The sequence below is a fragment of the Oncorhynchus mykiss genome, chromosome 23 (genome assembly GCF_013265735.2).
Source record: "Oncorhynchus mykiss isolate Arlee chromosome 23, USDA_OmykA_1.1, whole genome shotgun sequence".
Taxonomy (NCBI): domain Eukaryota; kingdom Metazoa; phylum Chordata; class Actinopteri; order Salmoniformes; family Salmonidae; genus Oncorhynchus; species Oncorhynchus mykiss.
In genome coordinates, this window is record NC_048587.1 from 13,738,381 (window position 1) to 13,752,286 (window position 13,906).

At 43.2% G+C, this 13,906-nt stretch overlaps 1 protein-coding gene across 4 annotated transcripts in view; it reads left to right on the forward strand.

Annotated features, from left to right (window-relative positions):
* Positions 1–13,906, forward strand: part of LOC110502301 (insulin-degrading enzyme) — a 47,112-nt gene that overhangs the window by 28,294 nt on the left and 4,912 nt on the right. For 3 of the 4 annotated variants that reach the window (XM_036959922.1, XM_021580229.2, XM_036959921.1), the window contains 9 exons: positions 2,190–2,312; positions 2,804–2,886; positions 3,163–3,307; positions 7,552–7,662; positions 8,002–8,122; positions 8,815–8,906; positions 9,532–9,643; positions 10,662–10,829; positions 12,955–13,227. In XM_036959922.1, coding sequence (XP_036815817.1) covers positions 2,190–2,312; positions 2,804–2,886; positions 3,163–3,307; positions 7,552–7,662; positions 8,002–8,122; positions 8,815–8,906; positions 9,532–9,643; positions 10,662–10,829; positions 12,955–13,227 — 1,228 coding nt within the window. Of the gene's footprint in view, positions 1–2,189; positions 2,313–2,803; positions 2,887–3,162; positions 3,308–3,818; positions 3,964–7,551; positions 7,663–8,001; positions 8,123–8,814; positions 8,907–9,531; positions 9,644–10,661; positions 10,830–12,954; positions 13,228–13,906 lie in introns of all 4 variants that reach the window. The other variant, XM_021580230.2, reaches the window with a different exon arrangement.

Genomic DNA, 13,906 nt, shown 5'->3' on the forward strand with positions numbered 1-13,906 from the left:
AAAACTGTTTCATTTATATTTTTTTCAGTGTTTACAAAGACAGACAATCCAGCTCAAAGTTGTACAATGCTATCGGAAAGTATTCAGACCCCTTAACTTTTTTCCACATTTTGTTAGGTTACAGCCTTATTCTAAAATGGATAAGAAAAAAAAATAAAGTCCTCAATCTACACACAAAGCGAAAACATGTTTTAAGACATGGCAGAATTATATAAAAAAAAATCTGAAATACATTATTTACATAAGCCTGGAGAGGCCTGAAAATAGCTGTGCAGCGACGCTCCCTATCCACTGACAGAGCTTGAGAGGATTTGCATAGAAGAATGGGATAAACTCCCCAAATACAGGTGTGCCAAGCTTGTAGCGTCATACCCAAGAAGACTTGAGGCTGTGAACTTTCTGAATGCACTGCGTTTCAAAAGTCTACTCCGTTTGCTGCACGCACAAAGCAAATATTAGACAGCAGGAATATTGATCCAGGACGGGGAGTTGTTTCTGCTGTTGAACCTTACAAGTTAGCCACTTTGCGAAATTGAACCACAGCTGGACAGTATTCAGTACAATTTAGACGCAGATTAACCTTAATATTTATTGTATCTATTTATCTATTGTAACTTGATCAACTTGTGCCGACTCATGAAGCTAGCTCTCTTTGTAAACAAAATACGTGACTGGTGAACGACGGTAAGCTTCGTAATGAAAAATGTGACTTGTAATTAAGAACGCGATCTGTTATCTCGTAACCTCTAGATAATTACTTAAAAAGAAGCTTGACGGTATTGAAAATTATACCATGTGTACTGTAAAACTTCAATTAATAGCTCTGGCATTAATTTGCTTAAGTCACTGAAAACAACAGGTGCTTATTAGAGACTATTCTATTTGAGTCAGGGATCTATTTCCTTAATGCCCACAGCTTTTGCTCATTTGCATAGTTAATTGTTTTATTCCATCATTCACTTCCAGCATTTTAATACATTTCTTAATTTCCTGCACTGTCATTTACACATTAGCTAGGTTTCCATCCAACAGATTTTCATGCAAATATTCAAAAATCTGCATAAACCACATTTTCCCACCAAAGATGTTTCCATCAAACTCACTTATTGCAGATAAAAGGCTGTGATGACGTAGTGCACTTAAATAACTTTTGTGGTTAAAATCCCATGTACCGAAATGGAAATATTTAAATGGGTTTCAATCGCTTTTTCAACTCTACTGATGGTTTTGTCACGAACTGTTGCGTTATAGCAAATGTGCCCACTCTAGCCTTGGCTACCTACCTATATATGTGCACAAGTGCCAAGGCTACCTATATTTTACAATTAATATCATTTTTGTTTGTCAAACGGGAGCCAAGCATCGATCATCATGTCACCAGAATAAGACCCTTGTTTTTTATTGGAAAAGAGCATCAAGCTCATCACCTTGCACATTCACCACCCTGTGAAGTTAATTTATTTATTTAATCTGTAGCCATTTCTCGCGTAATTATTTCACCGACACACAATGATCACATCGTCGAACAAACATTCTGTTGGTTATTATAAAATTGTACCGGCGTTTCCTGTTTCCATCAGCCCAGTAGTGACTTTTCATGTGTCAGATAATTCAGCCACATGAAAGGGTTGCCACTAGAGGGCAATCGGCCAATTTTCTGTGGGTCTGTACTACTGAAGTTTACTGTTAGTTTTTTTTTTTTGTGTGCTTGTTAGTTAGCAGTTCACAGCTGCTAGCAGTTTTCTTACTGACGCTAAACGGATTATTGCAATTTGTCATTACTGAATTATTTAATTTAACAAATCAAACCATGTAACCTCGTGAACAATTCATTTAAACACCTGGTGTTTATTTGCTGAAATGTGTGCTGTTGCCTGACTATTTAAAAGGAACAGGCAACTATTTGAGACTGCGTTTTAATTGACTATTTCAAATTACCTGCGTATACACGGTATACTGTCAAAGCCTCGTGTGTAATCCCTTTGGTCATCACTGGACATAGTTGGTCCTGTGTCATGTAGAATCTGTCATGGGCAGTTGGTCTGGAGAAGAACTACCCATTGCATCATCTATAGTTCATTGGCTGTAGTTGGATAGGTGTGCAGAAGCCTTTAGTCACCTATCAATAAACTCCATACCTAACCCTTGACTGAGCAAGGAGGACTCGCTAACTCGTCTGTGTGTTTCAGAAATGGGGAAACGCCGACTTCAATGGCAAGTTCAAGCTACCCATGAAGAACGAGTTCATTCCTACCAACTTTGATATCTACCCTCTGGAGAAAGACTCTCCCTCCGCCCCAACTCTAATCAAGGTAAGCCTCGCTCTGGATAAGAGTATCTGCTAAATTACTCAAATGTAAGATGGCGGGATGTTGCATTATCAAAGTGTTGTCACTTCATTCGCCAAGAAGCCGACTGACCTGAACACGTCGCTGCATGTTTCAAGTGTCTGACTCGGTTCATATGCTTTCATATGGTAATGTGGAAATGGTGACTGAAGTTAATGTTCGGAATTTAGTCAACAACTGTCGTTGTTACGGTGTTCAGATCGGAGGACGTGTGTGGTGGTAACTACTGCTGACCGATTTGGAGTCTCTTGTGGAACAACTCTTTTGAGCTAAGCTTCGGTATTTAATTTTGGGCTGCTGTTCACCCCAATAAAGTACAAAGGCAGTAGTAGAGGTTTGATCGATCTCTTTTCAAAGCAAGTATATGATATCAGACTGCCCAACTTTTTTCAAGCCTTTTCTTATCAATGGCACCTGCTGCTAATGCTCATCTTACCATGTTATTTTTTTTCTAGGACACTGCTATGAGCAAGGTGTGGTTCAAGCAGGATGACAAGTTTTTCCTACCAAAGGCATGCCTGAACTTTGAGTTCTTCAGGTTGGTAGACAAACCACAGCCGTTGAAGTGTATGAGATGTGATATGTAATGTGTTTAAACTTTTGTCTTGTTTTCCTCATACAACCTGTTATAGTACTCAAATACTGCAGTTTGAATTCATATTACGAGGAACCCCATGGAACCCCACTTGTCCTGCCGATCCCTAATTTTGAATGAAGGCAACACTAACTGTTTTTCAAGGAGAGAAAATTGGAGGGAGAGTTCTAACTGTGGCGTTGTAGCTACTGTCATTCACCAGTGCCATTTTCTCTACAGCCCGTTTGCGTATGTGGACCCCATACATTGTAACATGGCCTATTTGTACCTGGAGCTCCTCAAAGACTCCCTCAACGAGTATGCATATGCAGCCGAGCTTGCAGGCTTGAACTATGACCTCCAAAATACCATCTATGGGATGTATGTAAGTATTATAATTTCCCATCGCCCTCACGTCGCCGCGACCCCAAACCCACCCTTGTTCCTCCCTCAACCTGGGCCTTTGTGTCAGCCCTGGCTGCAACATCCTCTTAATCTTTTCTTTCCCCCTCCCTCTCTCAAAATCACCTCGTCGGAAACGCTAGAGTTGTCGGTTTCCCCGTTCGTACTGGCACTGTTTTGGATTTGAACGTAAATTGTCATTTGGTGAAGTAGTTCCCTGTCAGAAAGAGGAACAGTATTTTTCTATCAAAACTCTTATACAAAGGAATGGGAAATGGACACCTCAAGATGCGTCCACGCTAGAAGTAGTGGCCTTTAGCGACAAAGTACTCCTTCCCTCCTTGGTGGACAGAAAGGCCGGTCGCGAGGCTGCATATACATACTCTTCTTTATCAGTTTCCCCTGCTCTCTGTCCTTTTTTGACAACCTCATCCCACCTCCCCCACCCAACACTCATGTCTTCTTTTTGTTTGTCTTTTTATTTTTTTTGTTAGTCGCTACCTATACTCAGACCCCCTGCACTGCAACATGACCTACCTGTTTCTCAGGTTATTGAAGGATGATTTAAAAGAGTATACATATGCAGCCCGCCTTGCCGGGCTGGTCTATGGCATAGCCTCAGGGATGAATGCCATCCTCGTAAGTACAGCGTCCGTCTGTCTGCCCCCCTAATGGCTAGGGGGACGAGGGAGGGCGCCAGCTTGAAGCTTTGAGTGTGCAGGACTGGCTTTACCGTTCCCCTCTATCTACGTCCTCTTTTTGTGTGTGTTTCTATGTTAGTCTGTCTGTGTAGGAAGATGGGGATGTACTAGAGCCTCCCTTCCTATTAGTGGTGGGAAGTTCAACTCTTTTTACTGACTCTGGTCTTTTCAACTCATTCAGTGAAAAGAACAACTCTTTATAATTTGATTCATTTGATTCAGTAATGCCCAGAGCATGCAGTCCCCCCTACTTGTTCACCATAGGGGGCTTCTTGGAGCTTTCATTGGTGACTGAGACTTTTATACAAGTGTACTTCTAAGAATGTACATTTTGTTGATTACTAGGCATACAAATACAATTACTTATCTTTTTGAAAAGGTCTAGTCGTGACCGTAACCGGACTAGATTGTCAACCTCTCTTGGCGGAATGCAATTGCTTGACTACCAAGGGAGAGCAGCACAATATCGTTCACGAACTGCAGCCGCCCTCCGAAGGAGTTTGTTGAGCTGATGCAGACTGTGTATGTTTTGGTTCTACAAAGCTGTGTCCATTGATAAACTAACAACTAAAATGAACGAGTCTTGAGTCAGTAAAAAGTTGTTCAAAAATAAATAATATTTTGTCGACTGCACATCACTACTTCCTATGTCCTGTCTATGTGCCCACTTGTGGTTTCACTGCAAGGATAGCCACATCTAGTCCTCAAGGCATGCCGTTTAACTGATATGAAGTTGAATATTAACTTTCCATTCATCAAATACGTCTCTGGCAACATGGACTAAATTCAACTGATAGAGTTAATATTTGAATCCAGACCTTGTCAGCAGACTGCCTGTCTTGAAAGACACATGTTTGGCTTTGTTAATTTCACCGAATCACTCCCAAAACACACCACAACTAATACACCCAGATAGAACTTCATACATTCTTTCACATTTTGTTTAGTTTATTTTAATGCATTGTTAACAGCCAGTTTGAAACTAATTTGCTGTCAATATCAGCCAGATAGTAGAACGGTGTCTCCTTCACAAGTCATAAAGGAATTAAAGCCAAACATTGCTTATCCTCTGACAAATGTATAGGTACTGTGAAATTCTGCTGACTCATGATTCCAAAAGCAAGTTAGACTGGAGCTGGCATTGTACACATAGATAATAGCATTCGCAAGATTTTATTTGAAAATTTGCCCTCAACACTTTTCAGAGGTTAGTATTGGAATGAGGTTTTGGTATGCGTCTGTGAAATTGCGAATCAAGATGCCCAATGTGCTTGTCTTTTCACTGCTCATCTGTAGCTTTGGTTTGTGGTGCTTTTGGTTTCCCTCTTTTAACTTAAGCAACTGACTAATTTCACGACTGACGTTTGCCTAACATCCAAACTAGGCCCACATCTGTGAAATAATAGCTTGTGTGCAGAATAAAGCGGTCCTACTCACTACTGCTATGTGATGTCAAGGTCATAAATAAGACTACTTAAGAATAGGGTTATATAGGCTAATCACTCATGGGTTGATGCTACATACTTAGGAAATAATGCTTTCTACATTCCAGCCAATCACACATGCCTTGCTAACTGTATGGATGTGGTGTTTTTCCTCCTATATATTAGCTCTTCCAAGCTCCGGGAGTAATAGAGTTGAGTCAGCACAAACTGGCTGGGGGCTCGTCAAGGGTAATGATGTTGGAAGAGATTAGAGTTAACTGGTGTCAGTATGTGTGTGTCAGGGAGAACGAGAAAGGGAGGGAGAAGGTGATTTTTTTTTCCGAGAGCAAAACGCTGCAGCCTGAGGCTATTGCGGGTTCATGAAGGGGCCAGAAGGTTTGGAGGATGCACAGCCGAGTTTCATGTAACCTTGACCGGGCTCTGATCACGCACAGTTTGACACACTACAGTCGCATGCACACACACAGCCACTCACTTGCATCGGTTATTGGTAGCTTGTCACTGAGCTAGATTAATAAAGGGAAATGCATTTGCAGTAGATTGTAATGCACAATGCTTGCCGTGTAGACCTTGAGGGACGAGTTGAGTAGTTCACTACAGACCCATAAGGATGTGGCGGTCACTACATTTTGTCGGCCGGCGATTGTCATGCAAATATCTGACGGACTTGCGGTAATTGACTGTTAGTTAACATAAACATGTTTCGCATCTCCGGGTTACACACACAAGCCACTGATGTGGCTTGTCTAATAAATCTATTTAATATAGCTTACACGTCACAATAAAACCATTTTATTTATTTCAGGCAGGTCTAAAGAAACACGATATGAAGAAAATGTAGCCTATTTGAGAAGAACAGAATAGATATAGTACTACATTAAGGAGTCGTCCTTAATGTAGGCCCTGCTATGGCTGTGGGCTACACTAGTTCATTTAGCAGCCCAAGATCTGCTCAGAATTCCCGTGGGATTATTTTATAGCAAGGACAATACAATTGAACGTAGTTGAATAAAATGGAAAGGATATTTTTTTCCCAAACAATGTGGCTGTTCTGTGTTGAGCGATTAACCAAAAGGACAAACAGGTCCTCCTATATGCCCAATTTGAGTTATTTGAGCAACTTTAGTTCTGATACAAACGTTAGGCCATATGTTTTGATTTCTAATACATTCTAAGGCTATCGCAGTTGGAAGATGTTTGTGCTGCCTGCGCTACAGACGTCTATATCGGTCCGCTACAACAGGACTCGTAAAGGCCCAGTGCACTTCTTTTGAGAGATTTTTTTTACTGTTATGATTTTTTGGGGGTTGGGTTCAGGGGGTGCTTCATCACCTGTACTTCCCGCGCTATGTCTAAGGCTGCATGATGCGACTCTAATGATGACTGTGAAAAAAGTTGCATGAAAGGCAAGCCCGCTGCTGTTTCTTGCGCAGCCTGCACATAACTCTCGTTCACAAATTTGACAAGCAAATATGCTTGATAATATTCTCACCCATCAGACTATTCTCAATTGAATCTGGTCTTTACATATAGTCGTCTAATATACAGTGCATTCCGGAAAGTATTCATACTTTTTCCACATTTTGTTACGTTACAGCCTTTTTCTAAAATGGATTAAATGCATTTTTTCCTCGTCAATCTACACACAATAGCCCATAATGAAAAAGCACACTTTTTTTTTGTGCTAATTTATTAAATATGAAATATCTGAAATGCCTTATTTACATAAGTATTCAGACCTGTTGCTATGAGACTTGAAATTGAGCTCAGGTACATCCTAGACAAGCAGGTGAGGGTAGGTAGTTCCTTACTAATTAGTGACCTTGATTAATCAAGTACAAGGGAGGAGCGAAAACCCGCAGACAACTCGGCCCTCTGTGGAATGAGGTTGACGTGTCTTAGACAGAGGATGGGCCAGGGCAGGACTGGAGGTTTGGGAGGGTGGTCTGAAACATTGTTGTCTTTTAGTTTTACTTTAGCTTACTCATCCACACATTTCACGGTTTCCTACAGGTGCTTTGACACTCACATTATGCATACCTTTTCACTCTAGCCCTTTTCCTTTCGTCTCCTTCCCACAGCTCTCAGTGAAGGGCTACAATGACAAGCAGCACATCCTGCTGAAGAAGATCATTGAGAAGATGGCCAACTTTGAGATTGATGAGAAACGCTTTGACATCATCAAGGAAGCGGTAAGCTAAGCATCCCCACCCACACACACCCACACACACACATGTACTCAGGCTATGATATTACCCATTATATCAGATCAAAAGTTTATTTTTATTTTGTGATATTGTGTTTGACCCCATGGCACACCAGAGCTACCTTCATATGGGCGGCAGTTAGCCTAGCAGTCTCAGGGAGAGTGGGATATGCAACAAAAACTATTCACACATGCCTAATAATACAGACTTGTACGTGTGTGAAATGGGACAAATATAAGCACTTACCAAATTTATAATAATATTGTGTTTGACTCTTCATATGACTGAATTTCGACCCCTGGTTGCCCTTGACCCTTCCTCCAGTATATGAGGTCACTGAACAACTTCCGGGCAGAGCAACCCCATCAGCATGCCATGTACTACCTGCGTCTGCTGATGACAGAGGTGGCCTGGACCAAAGATGAGCTCAAGGAGGCCCTGGACGGTGAGCCATTCTCACACAAACACACACAAGCGTGCGCACACACACTCCCTTCCTATCTCTCTGCCCCTCATTTGAACGCTGAGCCAGTTTTTGAGCTCCTCCCTGAGCTGCAGTCATTTCTCCGCAGTGAAAGTCTCACCGGAGGAAGGGGAGCAGATGTACTGTACTGTTCAGTATATTATGTTTTCTCGATGGAGCCTCGACAGATGTCCTGTGTGTCACTTGAGGCTCAGTTCACTTTCTGTCTGGGTACAGTGCAATGCAACCTGTTCTCATTTATTACCTCAAATAAACTTGTCCCTATTTCACCTACCCTAGTGCCTATGTGTTGATTTAGTGCCCCTGTTCCCCTTCTCTGGGTCTCCATCCTCAGTACCCTGTGCCTGGTTTTTAGACAGGCTACTGCTCTATCCTCCCTTTCCTTTCCCAGTTACCCTGGCTGCTCATCCATCACCTCTCATCACTAACTGAATGAATCTGGGTCAGAAGATGTGTGAATTCAGATGGACCAACCTACGCAGAGAGGAAGTGTGTTTTCTGCAGGTCTCCAAGCTCGTATGAATGTGTGTGTGTGTGTGTACATTTCTGCCCTATGTGGTGGCAGGCAGAGTCCACATGACTACAATGCTTTTGATTCTGTTCTAGCCTGATTATGATAACTCTGATTGCTTCCATCTGAATGTGTCTTCTAGATGTCACTCTCCCCCGCCTCAAGGCCTTTATACCTCAACTATTGTCACGGTTACACATCGAGACCCTTCTCCATGGCAACATCACCAAGGAGGTTTGTTTGATGTTGCTACCTTCGTGTGGACAGACTGTTGTATTATTTTGTTCGTTATAGGCAGACAAAGATAGATGCGCGTGCACACACACAGATATTATATGTGTAGAATGTGGATTATAACTGCTTATAAAGTCAGCCTCTCCACTCCTTTATAGGTTTTAAGTGGAATCCTTATGTCACAGAACCGTCACACACCGTCAAACCCTGATAAGATCCTCAGATCAAATCACAGACTTTATATAAGATCCCAGCTGTCCATGAACAGTCACCCTTATCTCTGATAATGATGCCCAGTGGAGAGGTGTCACAGTCTAGTGGAGAGGGAATTGGATGCACCAGCGGGGGCAATGGTCCACTTCATCACTATAAAGACTCACCGTGCTCTGCAGGGCTCCTATTACCTTAGATGGAGCTTGAACTGCGTGGACAGAATATTGTAGCAGTGTTGTTTACGGTTCAGTGGCAGGCCCTATAGATGGGCATCTGCTATTTACCCTAGAATATTTGGGAAACGAGTGATGCGGATGATAAGAGGAATCTTAACACATTTTAAAGGTGGATTAATACACTGATTTATATCATTTGCACTCCTCTCACGTTTATCTTTTCTCCCTTTCGCCAGTCTGCTCTAGGCATGATGCAGATGGTTGAGGACACGCTTATGAATCAAGCCCACACCAAGCCCCTCTTACCAAGCCAGTTGATTCGCTACAGGGAGGTGCAGGTGCCAGATGGTAGGTCAAGTGCCCTGTCCATCACTCCCTTCACCCTCCTGTACCTGCCAGTCATGCCCGTCCCCATGGTGACCCTGCTGAAGGTTTCTTACCCAACAGTCTGGCCTACATCAGGACCTGTGCTTGTGTAACACCTCGGTGTCAATGACCCTCCAATGTCCTAGGGGGAAAGGCTCACTTAACAAGGGGAAATGGACATCACTGGGAAATACAATACACCCACTTTTTTTCCCCCCTCCCTTAACCTTTTACACACCCTACACAAGACACCGCACAAAAACACACCTGTGCCACACTTTTCCTGATGACATTAGGTAACTTGAGCATGGGGAAGAAGAAAGCAGGGCTGTCTGGGCCACCTGGAAACATCCTGTGTCCTGCTGAGGGATTTGTTTCGGGCATGGATCCTTCCGGACGCCAGTCGGGGACAGAAACACAATTTATATCTTCCCAACAGAAATGTTTTGAACAAGTTTAGAACTTTCAGACACAGACTTCTACTGCTTCCACTCATCTTATGGGATTGCCAGTGAAAAGCTTTTGGCTCAGTCTCTCCTGTCTGGAGACTGGCGTGTCATCAATGTCCTTTAGATGAACTCTATATATAACTTTCCTGTTCCTTTTAAATCTCTCTCTGTCCAAATATGTTCTTTAGTAATTGCATATTTACAGTTAAGCGGGTGATTCATCAACCGGCGAGGTAGTTGCTTATTCCTAAATGCATTTTTTTTTTTAAGCCTCAATGGTTGCCAAGTCATGCATGTAACGTTTTACACTTTGCATTAGGGTTAGCTGTTTGAGGCCCATGACTTCTGTATTGCATGTTTGGTGAATGCGTTTTGAAGATTGTGATGCTGCAACTACATGTGTAAGCCCTGGGTCATGTATTTATTAAGCACCAAAGTGACAAACTGGGAGCGACAACCTGGACAACTTGTCCAATAACAAACACTTGTTTTCCGTTGCAAAACATTTTCCATTGTGCCTTAATGAATAAGATGCTGTCTGTGCCTTCCAGGTGGTTGGTATGTGTACCAGCAGAGGAACGAGGTGCACAACAACTGTGGCATAGAGATCTACTACCAGACAGACATGCAGTCAACCCACGACAACATGCTGCTGGAGCTCTTCTGTCAGATCATCTCTGAGCCTTGCTTCAACACACTGCGCACCAAGGAACAGTTGGGTACGACCACACATGCTCTCTCGCTCTCGCTCACACCAGTGGAGACCGGTCCAGGAAGGCAGTGGGGAATGGACCTCCCTTGGAAATGTCCATCGTAAAGTACCTAAACACACAAACTCAAAACCTTGCTGTGAAAAAGGAACAGTATACAGTGCATTCGGAAAGTATTCAGACCCCTTGAATTTTTCCACATTTTATGTTACAGCCTTATTAAAAGCATACCTTATTTACATAAGTATTCAAATCCTTTGCTATGAGACTCAAAATTGAGGTGCATCTTGTTTCCATTACTCATCCTTGATGTTTCTACAACTTGGAAGTCCAACTGTGGTAAATTCAATTGATTGAACATGTATAGACAGGTGTGTGCCTTTCCAAATCAAGGTCCCACAGTTGACAGTGCATGTTAGAGCAAAAACCAAGCCATGAGGTTGAAGGAATTGTCTATAGCGCTCCGAGACAGGATTGTGTCGAGGCACAGATCTGGCGAAGGGTACCAAAAAATGGCTGCCGCATTGAAGGTTCCCAAGAACACAGTGGCCTCCATTCTTAAATGGAAGACGTTTGGCGTCACCAAGACTCTTCCGAGAGCTGGCCGGCCTGCCAAACTGGGCAATCGGGGGAGAAGGTTCTTGGTCAGGGAGGTGACAAGAACCTGATGGTCACTCTGACAGAGCTCCAGAGTTCCTTTGCGGAGATGGGAGAACCTTCCAGGACAACTGTCTCTGCAGCACTCCACCAATCAGGCCTTTATGGTAGAGTGGCCAGAAGGAAGCCTCTCCTCAGTAAAAGGCACATGACAGCCCGCTTGAAGTTTGCCAAAAGGACTCTCCGATGATGAGAAACAAGATTCTCTGGTCTGGTGAAACCAAGATTGAACTCTTTGGCCTGAAAGCCAAGCGTCGATCTCATCACCTGGCCAATACCATCCCTATGGTGGTGGTGGTGGCAGCATCATTCTGTGGGAATGTTTTTCAGTGGCAGGGACTCTGAGACTTCAGGATTGAGGGAAAGATGAACAGAGCAAAGTACAGAGATCCTTGATGAAAACCTGCACCAGGGCGTTCAGGACCTCAGACTGGGCCGAAGGTTCACCTTCCAACAGGATAACGACCCTAAGCACACAGCCAAGACAAATCAGAAGTGGCTTCGGGACAAGTCTCTGAGTGGCCCAGCCAGAGCCAAGACTTGAACCAGATCGAGACCTGAAAATAGCTGTGCAGCGACGCTCCACATCCAACCTGACAGAGCTTGAGAAGATCTGCAGAGAAGAATGGGAGAAATTCCCCAAATACAGTTGTGCCAAGCTTGTAGCGTAATATCCAAGAATACTCTAAACTGTAATTGCTGCCAAAAGTTCTTTAACAAAGTACTGAGTGAAGGGTCTGAATACTAATCTAAATGTGATATTTCAGTTTTGTATAAAAAATTTGCAAAAATGTCTAAACATGTTTTTGCTTTGTCATTATGCGGTATTCTGTGTAGATTGATGAGGCAAAAATCAATTTAATCAATTTTAGAATAAGGCTGTAATGTAACAAAAGGTCAAAGGGTCTGAATACTTTCCGAATGCACTGTACATATAGGTAACTGCCAAAATAAAGGAAACACCAAGGCACAACAAAGTGTCTTAATAGAGCATTGGGCCACCACGATCCACCACAACATATTCAATGCGCCCTGGCATAGATTCTACACGGTTCTGGAACACCGTTCTTCCGCAAGAAATGTATTAATGGTGGTAGAAAATGCGCTGAGGCGCTGCTCCAGAATATTGTTCAATTGGATTGAGAACTGGTGACTCTCTCTCTCTCACACACACACACACACACACACACACACACACACACACACCCTTTTAATCCCTTTTGCTCATTTGAGATCCCTCTTTCAGAGTCACTAAGATCTCTTCTAGCCATGGAAGCCAAAATAATGGGAAACTTGGATGTTAATTGCTAAATTAACTCAGGAACCACACCTGTGTGGAAGCACCCACTTTCAATATACTTTGTATCCCTCGTATACTCGTGTTTCCTTTACCTGTACATGCAGTTAAACACCTATAAAGACATGTTCCAGAATTCACAGTGCATTTTTCCTGACTTTTACTTTGCACACTCCTCAGGGTACATAGTGTTTAGCGGTCCACGGCGCGCTAACGGGGTCCAGGGCCTGCGCTTCATCATCCAGTCGGAGAAGGCTCCCCACTACCTAGAGAGCCGGGTCGAGGCTTTCTTAAAAGCCACAGAGAAGTCTGTGGAGGAAATGAACGATGAGGCCTTCCAGAAGCACATCCAGGCCCTGGCCATCCGCCGCCTGGACAAACCCAAGAAGCTGGCCGCCGAGTGCGCCAAGTACTGGGGGGAGATCATCTCCCAGCAGTACAACTTCGACAGAGGTGAGCATGCGTAGACGCTCATTGAGCAACACTGCATACCGTTACCTGAGCTGGAGGCCTAAGATGTTTTTTTCCCAAGTGAAAGCTGTGGGGAGTTTGAGTTACTGTCAACTAAATGGATATTCCTCCTGACACTGCTAGGAGGCCTTGTTATCTGAAAAGGTGTTTTGAGTGAGATGAAGTTATCAGACTATTGACATTCTGGAGGATCTTCGAGTTGAATGTTGTTGCCACCTCAGAGCTACCTGCTGCACCAATTAGCATTGATTAGGCCCCAGAATAATCAGCACCCCGAGCACACCTGAGTGCTGATTTGCTGGAAATTTGCCGTAAACCCCTGTGCGTTCCAAGTAGAGGGTGATGATAACCATGTTTTCATTGTTGGAGGGATCGGAGACTGAGCCGCAACAGTCTGCACACCAAGAAATTGATAGGAAGTGGAGCCTAGTCAATAGTGGAACATTGTACAGCCAGATCAGTGTGGCTGGTGATGCTGTAGAGCTATTGTGTTGCACCTTACGGAAGCTTTTTATATAGATATAAGAAGGTAAGAGGAATTCTTATTTAAGAGTTAAACTATTATTTATTACATGTTATTCTTCTGGTGATGAATATGCAGGAACTTTGCCTCTAGTTCTGTTCTACGTTCATGCACGCATACAAAACAGTCCCCCCCCTG